At 43.3% G+C, this 24,101-nt stretch overlaps 1 protein-coding gene and 1 non-coding gene across 5 annotated transcripts in view; both read left to right on the forward strand.

Moving 5' to 3' along the window:
• The window catches only part of ATG16L1 (autophagy related 16 like 1), a 46,736-nt gene that overhangs the window by 20,614 nt on the left and 2,021 nt on the right, over window positions 1-24,101 (forward strand). For all 4 annotated transcript variants that reach the window (XM_033425109.2, XM_012531911.3, XM_049711942.1 and 1 more), the window contains 8 exons: window positions 673-778; window positions 5,408-5,478; window positions 6,162-6,233; window positions 20,041-20,161; window positions 20,428-20,533; window positions 22,465-22,614; window positions 22,758-22,805; window positions 23,655-23,756. In XM_033425109.2, coding sequence (XP_033281000.1) covers window positions 673-778; window positions 5,408-5,478; window positions 6,162-6,233; window positions 20,041-20,161; window positions 20,428-20,533; window positions 22,465-22,614; window positions 22,758-22,805; window positions 23,655-23,756 — 776 coding nt within the window. The remainder of the gene's footprint in view (window positions 1-672; window positions 779-5,407; window positions 5,479-6,161; window positions 6,234-20,040; window positions 20,162-20,427; window positions 20,534-22,464; window positions 22,615-22,757; window positions 22,806-23,654; window positions 23,757-24,101) is intronic.
• On the forward strand, window positions 17,616-17,858 carry LOC117201907 (small Cajal body-specific RNA 6). The gene has a single exon (XR_004484051.1). It is a non-coding gene; the product is annotated as a small Cajal body-specific RNA 6 (non-coding RNA).

Here is a 24,101-nt window from a genome sequence, read left to right on the forward strand (position 1 = left end):
AGTCTATTTTCATAGACGAGAAAACTGAGGCTTTGGGAAGTGAAGGAACTTGGCGGAGGCCTCACTGCTAGTACATGTAGTGCCGTGTTGTTTCCAGAAAGAACTACCTGGGATTCTACTCTAACACTGATGGGTGGCAGTAGGACCAGCATCTACTCATATCAGGATGTATTCGTATTAGGGAGACCAAAAGAAAGACTTTTTAAAAAAAGAAAAGGCTTCTTTTTTTAAAGTCATGAGAAGCCACGCTGTACCTTAATTTGATACGTAGTTTAACATGTGGTATTAATGCAGTCTGGGCCAGAAGAGGCAGTTAACCATAGGCTTACTTTTAAGCTCTTAAGATCATAGTACAGTATAGATTGAAATTACATTATTCTTAGAAGAAGGAAAACTAATGCAAAGACAAACTTTAGGTAATTAGTTTACACAGATTCTAAATGCTTTTTAAGAAGGTTGCACTGCATTTAAAAAATAGAACTGTAACTATAAGTATTAAATGATAATAGAATCAGGAGACTCTGGGCTAGGAACCCAAGTTTGTGATTGGGTCCCCTCTTTAATGACAGGTGTTTAACCTTTGGTTAGGGGTCCAGAGTGTTCATCAGTATTGGGCCCTTTCTTCTTGGGGATGACAGGGGTTGGGTTTGAAACAGGGCACTTGTCTTGCAGGACGCTCATGATGGGGAGGTCAATGCTGTGCAGTTCAGTCCGGGTTCCCGGCTCCTGGCCACGGGAGGCATGGATCGGAGGGTGAAGCTCTGGGAAGTGTTCGGAGGTGAGATCTCGCTGGAGTGAGAAACAGAAGGAAGCTGTGTTGGTGACATCTGGTTGGCCCTGCTTTCAGGCAGTCTTTGAATTGTTCATCTTCTTGAAACATACAGTATTTTGTGTGAGGAATCATCTGACCAAAGCATTATTACCCTCTCAGTTATCCTTTACAGCTGATATAGCCAAGTAGATGTTTGCTCTGGGTTTCCAAGTAGACTAGAGAATGCTGTTGAGTTACAGATACGTTAGCGTTTGTGTTTTCTCAAATACGTACTGACCAGGGGATCTTCCAAGATAGTACAGGTTTTAGAAGGAAAATAAAAAATCTTACAGTCATGGACTCTACAATTAAATTACACATCAAGCTGTGGTTTATGCATTTAATAATACCAGTGGCCATAGCCTAGCAAAAAATGACTGACATCGTATCTAAGCTTGAGAATAAACAGAGGGGTGTATCATCTAGGAAAATGTATTTAACAAATAGCTTATTGGACAAGGATTCTAAAATCAAGACTGAAGTCTCTTTGATTAGACATTGTTTCAGGAATGACCTCAGAGTACTCAAAATGGGATGACATTAGAACAGGAAATGAGAGTTAGTGAAATCCTCTCCCAGAATTCTGAACATGGGCATAGCCCACTTTCAACATTTTGATATTCAGTTAAATATACATGTATATTTAGTAAGGCAAGTTCAGGGAATTCCCCTGGAAGTCCAGGGGTTAGGACTCCGGGCTTTCACTGCCAAGGGCCTGAGTTCATTCCCTAGTCAGGGAACCAAGATCCCACAAGCCACACAGCACAGCCAAAAAATAATAATAGTAAGGCAAGGTCAAAGAATAGACTGAAGGGTTTTATAGGAACCACTTTGTCCAGTTTCCATACTTGCAGCACATACATGCTCACTCTCCAACAATAAATAGCACCATCATACCTTTCTCTACTTTATTTCCTCGGATCCTCACAATAGCCCTGTGCCGTTAGGTGGGTATCACCCCTGTTTGACAGGTGAAGACTCAGAGACACTACTTGATTTACACGGTTGATTTACGTGGACAGGGAGTCGTGAAACCTGGGACCTGAGCTTGAGTGTTAAGACTGTAGATGCCTTGCTTTTTCCAAAACATCCTCCTCTGAGCTATAGACCTGCTGAAGAAGCATGTGTGTTACTACTACTTTTTTATATATATAAATTGATTGATTGGTTGATTTTTGGCTGCGTTGGGTCTTCGCTGCTGTGCACGGCCTTTCTCTAGTTGTGGAGAGCGGGGGCTACTCTTTGTTGCCGTGTGCGGGCTTCTCATTGCAGTGACTTCTCTTGTTGCGGAGCACGGACTTCCCAGGAAAGTCCCTGTGTTACTACTGCTGATGTATTTAGAGCAAGAGCAATCTACTGATCCCTTTGCTGGAACACGTTGTCATATAAAGCACCCAGTTTGTCTACCCTGGCCTTTGATTTTCATGAAAATGACTCAGTACTTAAATCCCTGGCAGTTAGAGCTATTTGAAACCCATCAAAATTTGTGTTTTACCAAGAAACACCTTATGAATGGTAATTGCTGAAACTTACAAAACAATAATAAAACCATATCATAAGAATAGAAATTTTGGGCTTCCCTGGTGGCACAGTGGTTAAGAGTCCGCCTGCCAATGCCGGCGACAGGGGTTCGAGCCCTGGTCCAGGAAGATCCCACACGCTGCGGAGCAACTAAGCCCGTGCACCACAACTACTGAGACTGCGCGCCTAGAGCCCGTGCTCCGCATCAAGAGAAGCTACCGCAATGAGAAGCCTGCACACCACAACGAAGAGTAGCGCCTGCTCGCCACAGCTAGAGAAGGCCCACATGCAGCAACGAAGACCCAGTGCAGCCAAAAATAAATTAATTAATTAATTTTAAAAAAAAAGAATAGAGATTTTGTGATAAAAATCTACACAGATAGTCTGTTTTGATTATGCCTTGCAATTAAATACAGATAGCACTAAAAATATTTTCGTTTTACTCCTTGGTCAGTAAAAACACCTATAAGAAAATTAAAGATACCAGGGATTAGTAATAGTGTTACTTTTTTGCTGCTAAAGAGGAAGTAAACACTAACCAACATTAATACTGACATAATTTGTGCCAGAACATAATTTGTGTTAATAAAATGAAAAATTTCTACTAGGTCTACAGAAATAACATAGTGTCTGGCAGCATTTTTTATAGTTTTCAGGAACAAATATCAGTCCTATATATATATCCTGTAACTAATTATAGGATCTTTCCTTCACAAATGGCTTACTTGGCCTATAATTTTTCCCCCTTGGCTAATATTTACTGAGTCTTGGAAGAGACCAAGTCCAAGAGGCCTTTTATGAAATAGTTCGGGGGTCCTCTTTTTTACCCTTCCACCACCACTTTGCATCCAGTAGGAGCACCTGTCTTTGCTTATTCTGTCAAAAGCAGCAGCTCTGCTGGGAATTACATAAATACTCTTGACATAGTCTCCCCAGTGCCTTCTAAATAAAAGAGATTTTAATAAGATCTTTGGTCTTTTCAGATCAATCTCTTGTGTAGACTAGCACTTACTGATCATTTCTTACATTTTGGCACTTTGTCACCTGCCAAACAAATAGACCAGTGTTTTAGGCATAAGCCAAAGAGATATCTTTTAGAATTTGCAGTAATATTTTTGTCTATAAAGATCTAATCTAAATAAAGTCCTAAATTAGTAGGTGTTGGCCTTTTTTTGACTTGTGAAAATCTATTGAAAGCTAGGATCCAGGGAAAGGCATTAAATGTGCCATATTTTGCAAATTAATTCAGGGGTTCATCCACCAGGTTAATAGTCCTGGCCCTAAATGTATTTGACAGCTCCAAACCAGTATTTTTTATATATATATAAGTTTATTTATTTGTTTGGCTGTGCTGGGTCTTGGTTGTGGTACGTGGAATCTTCGCTGTGGCATGTGAACTCTTAGCTATGGCATGAGGGATCTAGTTCCCTGACCAGGGATCGAACCCAGGCCCCTGCATTGGGAGTGTGGAGTGTTAACCACTGGACCACCAGGGAAGTCCCCAAACCAGTATTTATATTTATTAGCATCTAGAAGTCCTAAGAGAAAAGGCTGTTAATTGAAATGTATACTATTCTGTGCTCCTATTTTATGAGTTTGATTTGAATGATTCCCTAATTGTTTTCCTGGCTTGTCTATATACGTTATCCTTAAGATACCCTTTAAAAGAGTCATGTACCAAAACGTTCATTGCAGCTCTATTTACAATAGCCAGGAGATGGAAACAACCTAAGTGTCCATCATCGGATGAGTGAATAAAGAAGATGTGGCACATATATACAATGGAATATCACTCAGCCATAAAAAGAAACAAAATTGAGCTATTTGTAATGAGGTGGATGGACCTAGAGAGTCTGTCATACAGAGTGAAGTAAGTCAGAAAGAGAAAGACAAATACCGTATGCTAACACATATATATGGAATTTAAGGGAAAAAAAAGGTCATGAAGAACCTAGGGGTAAGACAGGAATAAAGACACAGACCTACTAGAGAATGGACTTGAGGATATGGGGAGGGGGAAGGGTAAGCTGTGACAAAGTGAGAGAGTGGCATGGACATATATACACTACCAAACGTAAAATAGATAGCTAGTGGGAAGCAGCCACATAGCCCAGGGAGATCAGCTCGGTGCTTTGTAACCACCTAGAGGGGTGGGATAGGGAGGGTGGGAGGGAGGGAGACACAAGAGGGAAGAGATATGGGAACATATGTATAACTGATTCACTTTGTTATAAAGCAGAAACTAACACACCACTGTAAAGCAATTATACTCCAATAAAGATGTAAATAAATAAATAAAACTCTTAGAGGAAAAAAAAAAGATACCCTTTAAAAAGGAAACTGAATCACATCATCGAGACTCATACGCTCATCTGTAAAGTTTCTTTGCGGGTGGCCAAAGCTGTTTGAAAACAGCCCGGGGGTATATGCACGGGCCTCTTGGTGGAGGAGACTTGGCAGCGGGAGGGGGGAGCACTGGCGGGCGATTGGATTGCCAGAACCTTAGGCTCACGTATATAGAGTGAACAGAGAGGTGACCGAAACTCCAAACTAGCTTTACTAGAATTCTGAGGACCAGCCAGTTTATGTAAGTTGAAATTTCTTTTCCTACTTGGGTTCTGAAATTCTAATGGTCAGGTTCTACGAAAGTGATAGTTAAGTTGGCAAATATTGATCAAACCCAAAGATGTATTTATGGAAAGTAGAAAATTTTACTGAGAAATAACAAACTCGGTCTCTAGGGTCAATTGACATGTTTTTAAATTCCTGCACTTATCTTTTGTAAAGGAAATTGATGACACTGAATTTCTTGAAAAGAACAGCGTAAGAACCCACAGGAAAATGCTGGGCTCTGCACCCGCTTGTACATTCATTGCTCTTGGAACTGACCAGCCGGATATTTTGGTCTCATTATTCCATTTGTCCTGCTACTTGATTCTGTAAAGATGCAGGAAAGCTGTTTTTGACCATGTAGTTGGCTTCCATTGTGTTTCAAGTGCCTCATTTTAATTGATATGTTGGATTTGCCATCGTTTGTTTTTAAACCTTCCTTTCTTAACCTTTGTTTGTATGCAGACAAATGTGAGTTCAAGGGCTCCCTGTCCGGCAGTAATGCAGGAATTACAAGCATTGAATTCGATAGTGCTGTAAGTACCTAATATCCGTGGAAATGGGTGAGTTTAGAGGTTTTTAGAAACAGTTTTAAACATCTGGTTCTTGAAATTTAAAAACTTATCTGGTTTCTCTGCTATTTTCTGTCTTAATGTTAGAGAAGGATGTAGGTAGATTATAAATTCTGTGCTGATCACGACCGTGTTGAAGACTGGGTAGGGGGACAGGTCTGGGATACCCCAGCAAGGCAGTCGCCAGACTTGATAAAGGCCCCGGTTGGGCCAAGGCAGTGCAGGTGGAGAGGAGAGGGTCTAGCGAGAAGCACCAGAGACAAGCAGGTCTCCAACGGGGGCAGTTGGGAGGTGTGGCTGGGGAGAGTCGGTGGTTCTGAGCTCTTGGACTTGGACAGGTGCAGAGAATTAGTACTTGCTGTTACTGAAGGTGGGAGGTGGTGAGGAGTGAACACAGGAGGAGGAATTCCATTTTGAGCTGGAGGCATCTACAGCTTACAGGTGAGGTCGAGCAGGCTCGGGAGGAAGGTCTGAACTTAAGGGGGAGTGATAAATTCACAGAATGCTGGTTATAGCGGTATTCAGCCCAGGTGTATAGTTACAGGCATCTAAACCACCTTGGGCTTGATTATCGGGGAATTTGTATCATGTGCACTGAGTTCTTCTATTTTGGCTAACATTTCTTCTCCTCCCCTTTATTCCTGTAGGGATCTTACCTCTTAGCAGCGTCAAATGATTTTGCAAGCCGCATCTGGACTGTGGATGACTATCGGTTACGGGTAAGACCCAGTGAGGAAAGTTAATGTAATCTCCAAACTTCACGTGGTTGCTTACCGGTCACATGATGTAGGAAGTGGCAGGTTGATTGATTAGGAGAATTGTATGTTGTCCTGAAACTCAATACTTGATTGCCCCTGCCCTTTCCTTTCCTCCTTAGGAAAATTGTTTCCACTTTACATTCTTACTTTGTCCAATATTCAGTTGCAGAATATTTGCAATAGGAAACCATCATGTTTCCATGAAAGACTTGGGACACTCCTGTTCATAAAAAGTAAATATTTTTGGTAGGTGTCAGTTTTAGCTTATCTTCAGCTATTTTAGCACCAGAGTGTAATCTGTGTTTCTTAAGCACCCCAAGACTAAATCACCTCACAAAGTAGAACTGGAAAGTAGGCTATAGAAGTATATGTGGGTACACTTATGAGAGAGATAAAACAACTCAAAGCCAGGAAACAGGTGTATGGGAAAGCAAGAACAGTGGGATCAGATGTTGATGAAATCTGCATCTGAACCCAAACCTACCAAGAAGACGCTTGGATTCCAAGACAAAGACAAAAATTAGATGGTTATATCACTTTTGTTCTGATAGAAGACATAGCTTAATTTAGAGACATGTTTTTCTCCTTAAGCTTGAAGCAACCTTCACATGAGCTCATTAAATAAAGGCTACTGAAAGATAAGATGGCGGATTTACTTGACATTGGTAGGCATTTTACCCGCAAAAAAAAGCTTGACACAAACTTGTATGTCAACCCACATGAAAAGCAGAGAGCATGATGTTAAGGTGAACTTCATAAAGATAAATCTACAGGGAGGTGGGGAGCTGCAATAGAAGTGGTCCATTAGGTAGTTTCTGATGGTCTGATTCGATGGTGCAGGGTTGCAGCTAGAAGAAAAGTTAGAAACACACAGTTCACTTATCACTTGGGCTTTCCATTTTCTTGAAGGAGCTGTGTGGAAAATGGCCAGTGTTAGATGCTAGCTAATACCTAAAGGGTGGTAATTCTTGATTCTTAGTTGAAAGAGGATCCATGTGCAAAGCATGAGATGTGAGGATGACAAAGATTACGTTCTCTTCTGAAAGCGGAAGGGTCTCCCTGGTGTTCTTGTTGCAAGGAAGGAACAGGGAGGTGGATGCCTGCGGGCAGGGCTGGACTCCTCTTAAGCAATGGTACACATCTGTTCAAATGCTTGAACGAGTTCTCAGTTGAAGCCCTATAGTCCTGCACCGTAAGCATGGAAAAAGTTCCATGTAACAGCCTAGACTATTCTCCTGGCAGTGTTACAGTCCATCCTGTGGCATGCCTTCTCTATGTACCCATCAGTTGCTTAGCAGAAATTTAAGACAGGGTTGAATACTTCTGCAGTCATTATTTTTCCTAAAGGAAAGGGGCTTTTACCTGAGTGGTTTCTGTGTTTGACCCAGTAGTCAGGTATATTATATATGTTACTGCTTTTAATCCTCAGGGGGATGCAGGTGAGGTAGGTAGATGGGGAAACTGAGGCTCAGCTAAGCCCACAGAATTGCCCGAGGTCACACAGTTAACAAATAGAAAGATGAGACTTTGGATTGAGTCCTGTGCTCTTTCCTGTGTTCAGTTGGCCTGGATTATTCTAGACTGAGATACAGTAAAACTGTAATTAGTGAAGAGTGTCATACAGGATTCCTTACATTTTAGGCCCTTTGAGGAGTAAAGCAAGGAGTTGAGTGCGGGATGATATTTTTTTTTCTATTTTATTTTATTTCTTTATTTTAATTTTTGAATTTTATTTTTTATATAGCACGTCCTTATTAATCATCAGTTTTATACACATCAGTGTATACATGTCAATCCCAATCGCCCAACTCATCACACCACCTCTCCCACCACCGCTTTCCCCCCTTGGTGTCCATACATTTGTTCTCTACATCTGTGTCTCAATTTCTGCCCTGCAAACCGGTTCATCTGTACCATTTTTCTAGTTTCCATGTATATGCGTTAATGTACGATATTTGTTTTTCTCTTTCTGACTACTTCATTCTGTATGACAGTCTCTAGATCCATCCATGTCTCTACAAATGACCCAATTTCGTTCCCATTTATGGCTGAGTAATATTCCATTATATATATGTACCACATTTTTATCCATTCGTCTGTCGATGGGCATTTAGGTTGCTTCCATGACCTGGCTATTGTAAATAGTGCTGCAGTGAACATTAGGGTGCATCGTGTGTCTTTTTTTTTTTTTTCTTTTTGCGGTACACGGGCCTCTCACTGTTGTGGCCTCTCCCGTTGCGGAGCACAGGCTCCAGACGCGCAGGCTCAATGGCCATGGCTCATGGACCCAGCCGCTCCGCGGCATGTGGGATCTTCCCGGACTGGGGCATGAACCCGTGTCCCCTGCATCGGCAAGTGGACTCTCAACCACTGCGCCACCAGGGAAGCGCCATGTGTCTTTTTGAATTATGGTTTTCTCTGGGTATATGCACAGTAGTGGGATTGCTGGATCATATGGTAATTCTATTTTTAGTTTTTTAAGGAACCTCCATACTGTTCTCCATAGTGGCTGTATCAATTTACATTCCCACGAACACTACAGGAGGGTTCCCTTTTCTCCACACCCTCTCCAGCATTCGTTGTTTGTAGATTTTCTGATAATGCCCATTCTAACTGGTGTGAGGTGATACCTCATTGTAGTATTGATGTGCATTTCTCTAATGATTAGTGATGTTGAGCAGCCTTTCATTTGCTTCTTGGCCATCTGTATGTCTTCTTTGGAGAAATGTCTGTTTAGGTCGTCTTCTGTCCATTTTTGGATTGGGTTTTTTTAATATTGAGCTGCATGAGCTGTTTATATATTTTGGAGATTAATCCTTTGTCCGTTGATTCATTTGCAAGTATTTTCTCATTCTGAGGGTTGTCTTTTCGTCTTGTTTATGGTTTCCTTTGCTGTGCAAAAGCTTTGAAGTTTCATTAGGTCCCATTTGTTTATTTTTGTTTTTGTTTCCATTAGGAGGTGGATCAAAACAGATCTTGCTGTGATTTATGTCAAAGAGTGTTCTTCCTATGTTTTCCTCTAAGAGTTTTATAGTGACCAGTCTTACATTTGGATCTCTAATCCATTTTGAGTTTATTTTTGTGTATGGTGTTAGGGAGTGTTCTAATTTCATTCTTTTAAATGTAGCTGTCCAGTTTTCCCAGCACCATTTATTGAAGAGACTGTCTTTTTTCCATTGCATATCTTTGCCTCCTTTGTCATAGATTAGTTGACCATAGGTGCGTGGGTTTATCTCTGGCTTTCTATCTTGTTCCATTGATCTATGTTTCTGTTTTTGTGCGAGTACCATATTGTCTTGATTACTGTAGCTTTGTAGTATAGTCTGAAGTCAGGGAGTCTGATTCCTCCAGCTCCATTTTTTTCCCTCAAGACTGCTTTGGCTATTCGGGGTCTTTTGTGTCTCCATACAAATTTTAAGATTTTTTGTTCTAGTTCTGTAAAAAATGCCATTGGTAATTTGATAGGGATTGCATTGAATCTGTAGATTGCTTTGGATAGTATAGTCATTTTCACAGTATTGATTCTTCCAATCCAAGAACATGGTATATCTCTCCATCTGTTGGCATCACCTTTAATTTCTATCATCAGTGTCTTATAGTTTTCTGCATACAGGTCTTTTGTCTCCCTAGTTAGGTTTATTCCTAGGTATTTTATTCTTTTTGTTGCAATGGTAAATGGGAGTGTTTCCTTAATTTCTCTTTCAGATTTTTCATCATTAGTGTATAGGAATGCAAGAGATTTCTGTACATTAATTTTGTATCCTGCAACTTTACCAAATTCATTGATTAGCTCTAGTAGTTTTCTGGTGGCATCTTTAGGATTCTCTATGTATAGTATCATGTCATCTGCAAACAGTGACAGTTTTACTTTTTCTTTTCCAATATGTATTCCTTTTATTTCTTTTTCTTCTCTGATTGCTGTGGCTAGGACTTCCAAAACTATATTGAATAATAGTGGTGAGAGTGGACGTCCTTGTCTTGTTCCTGGTCTTAGAGGAAATGCTTTCAGTTTTTCACCATTGAGAATGATGTTTGCTGTGGGTTTGTCGTATATGGCCTTTATTCTTAAGGTTAAGGTAGGTTCCCTCTATGCCTACTTTCTGGAGAGTTTTTATCATAAATGGGTGTTGAATTTTGTCAAAAGCTTTTTCTGCATCTATTGAGATGATCATATGGTTTTTATTCTTCAGTTTGTTAATAGGGGTTATCACATTGAATGATTTACGTATATTGAAGAATCCTTGCATCCCTGGGATAAATCCCACTTGATCATGGTGTATGATCCTTTTAATGTGTTGTTGGATTCTGTTTGCTAGTATTTTGTTGAGGATTTTTGCATCTCTATTCATCAGTGATATTGGTCTGTAATTTTCTTTTTTAGTAATATCTTTGTCTGGTTGTGGTATCAGGGTGATGGTGGCCTCATAGAATGAGTTTGGGAGTGTTCCTTCCTCTGCAATTCTTTGGAAGAGTTTGAGAAGGATGGGTGTTAGCTCTTCTCTAAATGTTTGATAGCATTCACCTGTGAAGCCATCTGGTCCTGGACTTTTGTTTGTTGGAAGATTGTTAATCACAGTTTCAATTTCATTACTTGTGATTGGTCTGTTCATATTTTCTATTGCTTCCTGTTTCAGTCTTGGCAGGTTATACCTTTCTAAGAATTTGTCCATTTCTTCCGTGTTGTCCATTTTATTGGCATAGAGTTGCTTGTAGTAGTCTCTTAGGATACTTTGTATTTCTGGTGTGTCTGCTGTAACTTCTCCTTTTTCATTTCTAATTTTATTGATTTGAGTCCTCTCCCTCTTTTCTTGATGAGTCTGGCTAATGGTTTATCAATTTTGTTTATCTTCTCAAAGAACCAGCTTTTAGTTTTATTGATCTTTGCTATTGTTTTCTTTGTTTCTATTTCATTTATTTCTGCTCTGATCTTTATGATTTCTTTCCTTCTGCTAACTTTGGGTTTTGTTTGTTCTTCTTTCTCTAGTTCCTTTAGGTGTAATGTTAGAATGTTTCTTTGAGATTTTTCTTATTTCTTGATGTAGGCTTGTATAGCTATAAACTTCCCTCTTAGAACTGCTTTTGCTGCATCCCGTAGGTTTTGGATCGTTGTGTTTTCGTTGTCATTTGTCTCTAGGTGTATTTTGATTTCCTCTTTGATTTCTTCAGTGATCTCTTGGTTATTTAGTAATGTATTGTTTAGCCTCCATGTGTTTGTGTTCTTTACATTTTTTTCCCTGTAATTGATTTCTAATCTCATAGCGTTGTGGTCAGAAAAGGTGCTTGATATGATTTCAATCTTCTTAAATTTACTGAGGCTTGGTTTGTGACCCAAGATGTGATCTATCCTGGAGAATGTTCTGTGCGCACTTGAGAAGAAAGTGTAATCTGCTGGTTTTGGATGGAATATCCTATGAATAACAATTAAATCTATCTGGTCTATTGTGTCATTTAAAGCTTCTGTTTCTTTACTTATTTTCACTTTGGATGATCTGTCCATTGGTGTAAGTGAGGTGTTGAAGTCCCCCACTATTATTTTGTTACTGTCGATTTCCTGTTTTATAGCTGTTAGCAGTTGCTTTATGTATTGAGGTGCTCCTATGTTGGGTGCATATATATTTATAATTGTTATATATTCTTCTTGGATTGATCCCTTGATCAATATGTAGTGTCCTTCCTTGTCTCTTGTAACATCCTTTATTTTAAAGTCTATTTTATCTGATATGAGTATTGCTACTCCAGCTTTCTTTTGATTTCCATTTGCATGGAATATCCTTTTCCATCCTGTCACTTTCAGGCTGTATGTGTCCCTGGGTCTGAAGTGGGTCTCTTGTAGACAGCGTATAGATGGGTCTTCTTTTTGTATCCATTCAGCAAGCCTGTGTCTTTTGGTTGGAGCATTTAATCAATTCACGTTTAAGGTAATTATTGATATGTATGTTCCTGTGACCAATTTCTTAATTGTTTTGGGTTTGTTTTTGTAGGTCCTTTTCTTCTCTTGTGTTTCCCACTTAGAGAAGTTCCTTTAGCATTTGTTGTAGAGCTGGTTTGGTGGTGCTGAATTCTGTTAGCTTTTGCTTGTCTGTAAAGCTTTTGATTTCTCCATCAAATCTGAATGAGATCCTTGCTGGGTAGAGTAACCTTGGTTTTAGGTTCTTCCCTTTCATCACTTTGAGTATATCATGCTACTCCCTTCTTGCTTGTAGAGTTTCTGCTGAGAAATCAGCTGTTAACCTTATGGGAATTCGCTTGTATGTTATTTGTCATTTTTCCCTTGCTGCTTTCAATAAGTTTTCTTTTTCTTTAATTTTTGTCAGTTTGATTACTATGTGTCTCAGCGTGTTTCTCCTTGGGTTTATCCTGCCTGGCACTCTGTGCTTCCTGGACTTGGGTGGCTATTTCCTTTCCCATGTTAGGGAAGTTTTCAACTATAATCTCTTCAAATATTTTCTCGGGTCCTTTCTCTCTCTCTTCTCCTTCTGGGACCCCTATAATGCTAATGTTTTGCATTTAATGTTGTCCCAGAGGTCTCTTAGGCTGTCTTCATTTCTTTTCATTCTTTTTTCTTTATTCTGTTCTGCAGCAGTGAATTCTACCATTCTGTCTTCCAGGTCACATATCCATTCTTCTGCCTCAGTTCTTCTGCTATTGATTCCTTTTAGTGTAGTTTTCATTTCAGTTATTGTATTGTTCATCTCTGTTTGTTCTTTAATTCTTCTAGGTCTTTGTTAAACATTTCTTGCATCTTCTTTTTTTTTTTTTTTTTTTTTTTGCGGTACGCGGGCCTCTCACTGCTGTGGCCTCTCCCATTGCGGAGCACAGGCTCCGTACGCACAGGCTCAGCGGCCATGGCTCATGGGCCCAGCTGCCCCGCGGCATGTGGGATTTTCCCGGATCAGGGCACGAACCCGCGTCCCCTGCATCGGCAGGCGGACTGTCAACCACTGCGCCTCTAGGGAAGCCCCCTCTTGCATCTTCTTGATCTTTGCCTCCATTCTTTTTCGAGGTCCCGGATCATCTTCACTGTCATTATTCTGAATTCTTTTTCTGGAAGGTTGCCTGTCTCCACTTCATTTAATTGTTTTTCTGGGGTTTTATCTTGTTCCTTCATCTGGTACATAGCCCTCTGCCTTTTCACCTTGTCTATCTTTTTGTGAATGTGGTTTTTGTTCCACAGGCTGCAGGATTGTAGTTCTTCTTGCTTCTGCTGTCTGCCCTCTGGTGGATGAGGCTATCTAAGAGGCTTGTGCAAGTTTCCTGATGGGAGGGACTGGTGGTGGGTAGAGCTGACTGTTGCCCTGGTGGGCAGAGCTCAGTATAGCTTTAATCCACTTGAATGCTGATGGGTGGGGCTGGGTTCCCTATTGGTTGTTTGGTCTAAGGCGACCCAGCTCTGGAGCCTACCTGGGCTCTTTGGTGGGGCTAATGGCAGACTCTGGGAGGGCTCACACCAAGGAGTACTTCCCAGAACTTCTGCTGCCAGTGTCCTTGTCCGCACGGTGAGCCACAGCCACCTCTGCCTCTGCAGGAGACCCTCCAACACTAGCAGGTGGGTCTGGTTCAGTCTCCCCTGGGGTCTCTGCTCCTTCCCCTGGGTCCTGATGCGCTCACTACTTTGTGTGTGCCCTCCAGGAGTGGAGTCTCTGTTTTCCCCAGTGCTGTCAGTCCTGCAGTCAAATCCTGCTAGCCTTCAAAGTCTGATTCTCTAGGAATTCCTCCTCCCGTTGCCAGACCCCCAGTTGGGAACCTGACGTGGGGCTCAGAACCTTCACTCCAGTGGGTGGACTTCTGTGGTATGTGTTCTCCAGTCTGTGAGTCACCACCCCCAGCAGTTATGGGACTTGATTTTACTGTGATTGTTCCCCTCCTACCGTCTCATTGTGGCTTCTCCTGTGTATTTGGATGTGGGGTACCTTTTTTGGTGAGTTCCAGTGTCTTTCTGTCAATGATTGTCCAGCAGCTAGTTGTGATTCTGGTGTTCTCGCAAGAGGGAGTGAGTGCACGTCCTTCTACTCCACCATGTTGGTTCCTAACAGGATGATATTTTTAATTGGTAGAAGAGTTCTCAACAGGTAAGCGTCAGTTTTAGGCCTGAAGTAAGAAGGCCCTGGAGGCGGAGATAGACCTGGATGATAGAGGTCATAATGTTGGTAACTGTTTTCAAGTGAGCTGGTTTGCAAAGGTGGGCTGAGTCTCACTGGAGAGGGTGCTGGAGCACCAAGCTGTGGGTGCTGACGAGCCAGGGGCTGGTGCCAGGGCTGTAGCCTCCTTTGCTGAACCAGCTGGCTCAGAGGGCCTCTGGTCTGCTCACAGCTGTGTGCTATCACTTGGTAAATGTGTGAAGGAGATCAGGAGGCCCTTTTAACAGGTTCTCCATTCCCACAGAAACCGCATGAACCCTTACCAGGGCCCAGGATGTAATTAGGCTCCCTGTCTAGGAGGCTCTGGCTTCTACTGAGACCCTCGTTTACAGAGGATGTTGGAGGACATAGATGGGCATCTCCATGTTCTGAAACTCAAGATCCAAGCCCTGGTCATTGTCTCCTCAACTTGAGGTGGGTGGTGTTGGGTGAGACCAGAATGCAGGAGTGGCTGGTCAAGTGCTTGCTTTAAATCCGTTTAGTAAAGGGTCCTAGAAATAGTCTCGTGTTGAAAGGGGCCCATTCCAGAAGACTTCTTTCATTACAGGATGTTTTCGACTCTCTTAAAAACGTAGGGGCTTCCCTGGTGGTGCAGTGGTTATGAATCCGCCTGCCAATGCAGGGGACACGGGTTTGAGCCCTGGTCCGGGAAGATCCCACATGCCGCAGAGCAACTAAGCCCGTGTGCCACAAATACTGAGCCTGTGCTCTAGAGCCTTCGAGCCACAACTACTGAAGCCCATGTGCCACAACTACTGAAGCCCACGTGCCTAGACCCCGTGCTCTGCAACAAGAGAATCCACCGCAGTGAGAAGCCCTCACACTGCAACAAAGAGTAGCCCCCACTCTCCGCAACTAGAGAAAGCCCGCGTACAGCAACGAAGACCCAGCACAGCCAAAAATAAATAAATAAAATAAATTTTTTTAAAAATTAAAAAAAAAAATCTAAAAGATTACTGCAAAACTGAGGAACTGGGCTGAAGAACCCATCCTGCTCACGTCTGTAGTGCTGGTGTGGAGAAGTGGCCTCAGTGAGGACTTGCTTTCAGATGATGGTTTTTATTTCAGAAACCTCCTTATCAAGTTCTGCATTTTTCTGAGGTCACTTGTCTTTGGTTGGTGTTAATGGTAGCTGCTACATGGTGGGTGGCCCTTAGGGTCTGCCCTGCAGCACCAGGGAGCCTGTGCAGAGCCTGAGGGAAGAGAGCTCTAAGCCTTCCCATTCGGAGACTCGGGGCTGCTGTGACATCAAAACCCCATGCCCCATCTCTTAAAGAGGAAGATAAAAGCCTTAAAGTAGTGTTAGAAGTTAAATATTAACTATTAAGAATAAATTCAAAAACACCGAACGGGTAAAAGAATTTAAAATAAATCTGATCCACTTAAAATGACTTAATAATCAGTTTTTACGTGATAAAAGTGAATGCTTGCAAGAGGCTGAATTCCATACCACTGAGAGCATGGAGATGAAACTACTCAGCCCCAGGCAGGGCCGGTCAGGCTGGGTTTCCACCAAGAACAAAATAAGCAGAAATCCAGACTTTTTTAAAAGCAAGGTAACACATGTGAAAAGCCAGGAAATAAAAACATTCCTTTATTCCATTAATCCAGCAGTTTCATTCCAGGAAGTAAGTCAGGGGAAAGCCATGTACTCATACATGTTCACTGCAGCATCATTTGTGATCGTGAAACTTTCAAAGGGATGTAGGTGTCTGCTAGCCAAGGAAATTTCTATTAGGTTGTAATCTCATTGCTTGGAGACTGTTTAGCTATTATAGAGTAATTACAGAAACTCTTAAGGAAGGTGGTGCAGAAAGGAAGAGAAAGAATGCAGTCAGCCATGGGCCTGGTGCGTGGGTCACCCTCCTAAACAGAGTGAGGAAGATGTTAGTCTTTTACAGACGTTAGAGAGCCAGGGTGTTCAGGCGCCAAACAGCGTGACCCCAAAGCCCATGTATTTTCCCGTCACATGAAAAACTGCTTGTGCTATGAAGTTAAAAGTGCGGTGGATAAATTTGTAGGGGTGTTTTCATGTGAACTATATGAGAATATTAACGTGCATTTAGAGTAAGCAAAACGAGCACATTTGCATCGCCCATTTGTGGGCAGTGTCTTTTCCTCCCTATGTTTGTGAAACATGATTTTACTTTTACATTAATAGTAAGAAAGAAAACGGTGCATGTACACAAAACTGAATTTTTTGGTGAAGTAGAAGTACCTACACAAGTTTTTGGTCTCTCCCCATGGTTTGTGCAGATTGAATGATTTATACTGAGCATTATTCCTATACTGTATTTAGCATAAACTTTGTTGCTGGAACTTTTTTGATCTTTCCAGAAGGATCAGTGGGAGGTTGTCACACAGCCACAGCACAGCTGCCACCTGGCTGGCAGCGATTGTAAGATGCTGTTCCAGTTTCAGAGCGTTTTAAATGTGAGAAGGAGTCTCGGAATTCGTGCAAACTTCTTCTTAAAGGGGAAGTACATGTGGCCCTGAGTTTTCTCTTCCTGTGCTAAAGTGGAATTGTTCTCCTGAGCAGAGAGGAAAGATTGGTTTCTAAAGTGTTAACTCTAAACTGCGAGGTCTGGCTTTGGGGGTCAGGGTTGAAACCCAGTAAGTTGACAGTTATAGTAAGTATATTAGGGTCTTTTAAAAGCTGCTCATTTTTGGGGGGGGTTTGGGGGGAGGATTCCCTGGCGTTCCAGTGGTTAGGACCCCGCACTTTGGCTGCCGAGGGCCCGGGTTCAGTTCCTGGTCAGGGAACTAAGATCCCACAAGCCATGCAGCACAGCCCCCACCCCCAAAAAAAAGCCTTTTCTTTTTTTAAAAAAAAATTATAGGGGCTTCCCTAGTGGCGCAGTGGTTAAGAATCCGCCTGCCAATGCAGGGGACACGGGTTCGAGCCCTGGTCTGGGAAGATCCCACATGCCGCGGAGCGACAAGGCCCGTGAGCCACAACTACTGAGCCTGCGCGTCTGGAGCCTGTGCTCCGCACCAAGAGAGGCCGCGATAGTGAGAGGCCCGCGCACTGCGATGAAGAGTGGCTCCCGCTCGCTGCAACTAGAGAAAGCCCTCGCACAGAAACGAAGACCCAGCACAGCCATAAATAAATAAATACATTTATTTATTTAAAAATTACACAGAAATCATTAGTGAATACCTGTACATCTTCTGAGCCTTTGAAGTTTCCACACATGAATATGTTGATCCATATTGAGAAGTAGGGAAAGTGCGGCATCCTCACCATCCCCAGCCGCCTCTCTCCCATTGGGCTCCAGTAGTGCTGTGGCGGGCAAAGGGCACTGACGTTCGGTTATGACCCAGTTCTGCGTTGCTTGGCAGCCCAGGAAAGACGCCATGGTTGGCATCTCACAGCTAGTCACGAAAAGATTTGATTGTTGGGAATGCTGGTGTCTGTGGTTATGATCTGACATTTCAAGCTGAGACCTCTGATTGAAAAACCCCTAGGAGTTTTAATTGTTTATTGAAAGAGTCCTGATGGTTCCTTTTAGTTTTTTAAGAATCTTTTTTTTTTTTTTTTTAAGCTGTGTTGGGTCCTCATTGCTGTGCGCGGGCTTTCTCTAGTTGCAGTGAGCAGGGGCTACTCTTCGTTGCGGTGCGCGGGCTTCTCATTGTCATGGCTTCTCTTGTTGTGGAGCACGGGCTCTAGGCACGAGGGCTTCAGTAGTTGTGGCACATGGGCTCAGTAGTTGTGGCTCGTGGGCTCTAGAGCGCAGGCTTAGTAGTTGTGGCGCACAGGCTTAGTTGCTCCGCGGCATGTGGGATCTTCCCGGGCCAGGGCTCGAACCCGTGTCCCTTGCGTTGGCAGGCAGATTCTTAACCACTGTGCCACCAGGGAAGCCCCTGATGTTTCCTTTTATATTGATAAATTATGCCTCTGGTGAACCTGTCCATTCTGACTTTAAATAGGAGACTGACTTTCTGAGACATTAGTAAAATCCAAGATTTAAAAATTTTGTAATTTGATATAATTCAGACTTACAGAAAATTGCAAGAGCCATACAGACCGGTATCTGTAATAGAGCTTATTTCAAGAAGGTCCTCTGGTTGCCCCCCGCCCCTTTTAAGTTGTGTAATTAACAGCTTAAAATGTGACAAGCCTCAATAAAGAATACAAATTCAGGAAATGTCTACATGTATTTTTTAAACACTTGGGAGAAGACAAACATGTTATTTTTCTATAACATGTAAGATTAACGTGGCAGCACAAATCTAATATTAAATAGATACCGTTAGTATATACATTGTTCTTTTCCATTTCATTGGCTAATAAGACTAAATACAGATATCCTATTTGTGTTCTGTATACTTTCTGTAGTAGAGCCTTTACTGAGTACTTTATTATACAGTTTTTGTATATCCTTTTTTTTAAATTGAAGTAGAATTGACCTACAACACTATGTTAGTTCCAGGTGCGCGACATAGTGATTTGTTATTTCTGTACATTACCAAATGATCACCATGGTAAGTCTAGTTATACCTGTCACCAAAGTTACTACAGTATTAACTGTACTCCCCATGCTGTATGTACCTTTATCCCCGTGACTGTTTTGTATCTGGTAGCTTGTACCTCTTCATCTCTCACCTTTTTCACTCAGACCCCCACTCCCACCCCACACAACCACCACCTTGTTCTCTGTGATTCTCTTTCTGTTCTGTAAGGTGTTGATTTGTTTTTTAGATTCCACGTATAAGTAAAATCATATGGTATTTGTGTTTCTCTGTCTGACTCATTTCACTTAGCATAATACCCTCTACATTCATCCATGCTGTCACAGAGGGCAAGATTTCATTCTTTTTTTATGACTTATATTCCACTGTATATATGTACCGTGTCTTTATCCATTCGTCTATCATTGGACGCTTAGGTTGCTTCCATATCTTGACTGTTGTGATTAATGGTACAATGAAAATAGGGGGGCATATATCTTTTCAAATTAGTGGTTTTGGGGTTTTTTTGGAAAAATACCCAGAAGTAGAATTGCTGGATCGTATGGGGTTTCTATTTTTAATTTTTTGAGGACCCTTCATGTTGTTTTCTATAGTGGCTTCAACCAACTTACTTTTCCACCAGTAATGTACGAGGATTCCCTTTTCTCCACGTCGTCACCAACACTTGTTACTTGTTGTCTTTTTGATAATAGCAGTTCTGACAGGTGTGCAGTGATAATCTTGTTGTGGTTTTGATTGGCATTTCCCTGATGACCAGTGATATTGAGCATCTTTTCATGTGTCCGTTGGCCATCTGTATATCTTCTCTGGAAAAATGTCTGTTCAGGTTCTCTGCCTGCTCCTCCCTTACTTTGAGGGCGTGGTCATGTGAAGTTTGTGCTGTGGTGTTGGATCTTTCATTTATTTTTTCATTACCTTTTTTTTTTTTAGTTTTATTGGCGGTGGGAGGTTTATCCTCTTCCTCTTGAGACCTCACCCCGGGCAATGCCCAAAGACAGGCTTTCTGGGTGTTTTCCCTGAGCTGCTCCTCCTTTTCTCTCTGCGTGTTCCTGACCAGATCTCAGGGTGTTTGGAGAAGCTGGCTCCCTGGCAGTTTGCTGCTGACTCTCCCGGTGTGGTGCCCTGGAGGTTTACCCTGGTTGTGTTCTCTCCCTTAGCATACACTCACGGGACACAGCGGCAAAGTGCTGTCTGCCAAGTTCCTGCTGGACAATGCGCGTATTGTTTCTGGAAGTCACGACCGGACCCTCAAACTCTGGGATCTACGCAGCAAAGTCTGTGAGGAAATTCAGTCTCTCTGTGTCTATGAACGATTAGATATTAACCTCAGAGGTGTTTGTTTCCACGTTAAAGCCTGCATTTAGTGTGATAAACTTTGAAATTCCAGTCTCACGTTGAGTGGTGCTGACGTAGTGACTATTTTTCAAGTTTGAAGCTTCATTTAAATAAGTAGTTCTGATTACTTAGGGTGAGAGTGCAGCAGTGTTGCGTGCACAGCCGCAGAGGGGCTTCTGCTTGATTATTCGTGTTCGGTTGTCTTTCAGGCATAAAGACGGTATTTGCCGGATCCAGCTGCAATGATATTGTCTGCACAGAGCAGTGTGTGATGAGTGGACATTTTGACAAGAAAATTCGTTTCTGGGACATCCGGTAAAACACCCAGGAGCTTGGTGGGGAGGCAGATGGGAGGGTCTGTATGTGGCAGAACTGTGATGGTGTCTTGTGTGTGGGTTGTGTTTTTAAAGTCCCTGGAAATGGCAGAAATGAGCTCCAGTCCACATTATCTTCCCAGTTTGATATTCTTTACCCTGAAGTAGACGGTCACATTCAACAGTCACCTCTGAGCATGCCCTATGTACTTACAAACAGATGAACAACGAGGTTGTTAGGTGGTTTCAAGTGTAATCGAGAAGACAGATACACAAGTCTGCAGGGTGTGTTGCAGTAGGGCCAGGAGCCCTTGTCCAAGGATGTTAGAGACCGTCTGTCAAGATGAGTCTTGAGAAGTGAGTAGGCTTCACGTTGCAGAAGAGCCACTGAGGGACATTCCAGGCCAGAACAGGGCAGTCTGGCAGGTCAGGCGAGGGCAGATGAGACCGATAGGGTGGGGTGGGATCAGATTGCTGCGCGCTTTGGACGCCATTGGTAGGTGACTTGATCTCATAAGTTGGGTGTTTAGGAAAGGATTGCTTCATGAGAGTGTGGTAGATTACATTGGTGGCAGTTTTAAAGGGTGTACTGGGGAGCAGGAAATAAGTAAAGCATTGAGGATCTGAACTCAAGGCAGTGGAGGGGGGATTTGGATGGGGTTTGTTACAAGTTGGATGTGGAGGGTGAGGGAGGAGAGAAGTAAAGCAAGATGCAGAATAAATGACAGATTTAGGAAGAGGATGCAGTGAACATGTTCAGAAAAGGACATAAATTTGAGGTTTCTAATGGACATTTGGAAAAACAAAAGTTTTGAGAGGTTGGCTGGGAGAAAAAACGAGACGTCCTCACAGGAGGACTTTGAAGACATGAGAGTGGATTAGTCAGAGCCCACCTGTGAAGCAACAGGAGGGCAGTACAGGGAGCTGCCCAAGGAGGGAGGAGTGGCAGAAAGGGAAAGAAAGCTGGAGTCCTGTTGATGGGCCAAGGTGGGGGCAGTAGAAGGGACAGGAGTCCTGTTAGGATGAGGACAGTTGGTTAGGAGGTAGGTAATTGGTGATTAGTTTCAGGTGTACTGGTTGGCAGAAATTTGAACTGGGAGTAAGGAATTTTAGAGCTAAGCTGGATGTTAGAAGGCTCCTCCTGGTCTCCCCCCTAATTTGACAGATGAAGACCCCAAGTCCCAGGGAGGTGGAGCGGCAACAGTAAGATAAACTGTCTTACTTGGTTATGGTTTGAGGTGGGAAATCATTTCATCGAAAGTTTACAACAGAATGAATGAGTCCAGAAGGGTCTGCACCTCCTTTGGCTGTATCACCAACAGGGCCCAGCCCAGGACTGCTGAGCACAGACCTGGGTGTGGACCGCGGCCCAGAGGAGAGCTGGGAGAAGAAAAGGAAGGAGAAGGGGTTGCCAGGGTGCCCCGGTTCCACATCTGGAGTCACCGGGATGAGTTGGAGGGTCCCCGAGCTTTACTTTGTATGACAGGAAGCCTGGAGAGCCCACACATTTGTCCATATAAGGCAGCCCAGACCTGCTAAAGCGGTTTACGTCCCTTTGGATAAGTTGAAATGATAAAATTGAAGTAATACTAATTAAATAGTAGCCCTGCTTAGTTCATGCTGATCAGAAGCTCTGATTGGCAATTACTGTATCATTTCAGAAACAGGCAAGGAAATTAATCCTTACCAGTTTTAGAGTTCTAGTACTCACAGCTCCTGATAGAATCTGTTGATGGGAAAATAATAAAAGCCAGGGCTGAGATTATTTGTGTGGGCCTGGGAGCATTTTCACCGTGCTTGAGGAGTATTGTGTTCTAGTTCAGTTGCCTTTTCTCCTTCCTCCTTTTCTCCGTGGCATGCCATCCTGGTTGAAATGGGGAAGTTCTGACCTTTCTGTGTTAGGTTTTCTCAGACTTTCCATCTTTTTCCTAGATCAGAGAGTATTGTCCGAGAGATGGAGCTCTTGGGAAAGATTACTGCCCTGGACTTAAACCCAGAAAGAACTGAACTCCTCAGCTGCTCCCGAGATGACCTGCTAAAAATTATTGACCTACGAATAAATGCCGTCAGACAGACATTCAGGTAACTGAAGACACTCTGGTTGGGTTTCATTTGAGTCTTGCTGATTTTTCAGAGGGTTGTGAGAAGGCCAGAAGCCTGACTTGCCCGCACATCCCAAGTTTGCATGGACTCTGGGGGTAACGGTGCCCTGTCGTCTGTTGCAGCGCGCCGGGCTTCAAGTGCGGCTCCGACTGGACGAGAGTTGTGTTCAGGTTAGTGGTGGTGCTCCTCCCGTCGCGCCCGCACCCCCAGCGTGGTTCACCGCAGAGGTTAGAGCAGAGGCCTCTTCCCACTGGGGAAACGAGCTACATCTGTATGGTGCCTCCACATGCGCAGGTGTCCAGGAACGAAGCTGCACGTTCAGTCCTAGAGGTCACTGTCACTGTTTCCTTCCTTTCTAAAGTGTCCCTTCTGTGATTGCGTGAAACTGTGTCCCAATTCAAAAACTAATAATGGCTAGTTGGTTTGTTCTGGGTATATCAGGTTCCCCTCTCTTTACTCATTTACATGAGAACTCTTCGAGAGCCTTTTGGGAAGGGTGGTGTCCCCTGGAACAGAGCAGCATAGGCTCTCTGGAGAGGCGGTGGCTTCCCTTTCCTGTTCTCCCTTCCACGCATGGCTGTTCTCCCAAATACATTGCCACGGTCAGTGCCAGTGTCGTGGAGAAGCTTCTCTACAGTCGATGCTTCCTTCCTTTTCTGCTTTCACTGCACCATATAATGAGGCAGTCCATCAACTGAAAGAAACCCTTCACCATTTGGGGGTTGACTTTGACCTCCCTATGTGCTATGTTTGAGTCTGAGAGATGCTTAGGGACTTGTGGCCCCAAGAAGTAATGCAGCGGCACCATTTTTCATTAGCTGGTGAGGCCAGATGATAGGGTGAAGCGGCTTTGGCCAAAGCGGTTGTGAAGAGCATCTTCTGGTTTCTGGGTACACGGGAATGGTCACGTGTTTGACTCGTAAGTGAAGAGTAAACATGACTTCCTGGGGAGGGGTCCGGGAAGACGCTGAGTTGGGGGTGGGTGGTAGACGCCGTTTCTTGTCTCATGTGTCCTGCAGCCCTGACGGCAGTTACGTGGCAGCAGGCTCGGCCGAGGGCTCCCTCTACATCTGGAGCGTGCTCTCCGGGAAAGTGGAGAAGGTCCTTTCAAAGCATCACAGGTAAGATGTCAGCCCCTCTGAGGTGGTGAGCAGGCCTGTGACTCCATCCCAGGGGTCACGTCCTCTTTGGGCGTGGACCCGAGTCGACCCCACGAGGGCAGTGTCCACTCACGCGCTCTACTGTGAGCCAGGTTAGTGGAGGGAAGCTGGGGCCCTTCTCCCCGGACAGCAGACAGCAGCGTCCTGCTTATTTACATTTCAGACCTTCCAGCTAGAGCAGTTAGGGTATGGCCACTGGAGAAGGTTAGAGCCCCGCGTTCTGTCTCTCGTCATGTGGCATCTCCTGTCTTGCTCTTGCCCCTCACCGCTCTCCTTCCTCTCTGGCTCCCCTTCTCCCCCTTCTAA

The sequence above is a fragment of the Orcinus orca genome, chromosome 7, assembly GCF_937001465.1.
Source record: "Orcinus orca chromosome 7, mOrcOrc1.1, whole genome shotgun sequence".
Classification (NCBI taxonomy): Eukaryota; Metazoa; Chordata; class Mammalia; order Artiodactyla; family Delphinidae; genus Orcinus; species Orcinus orca.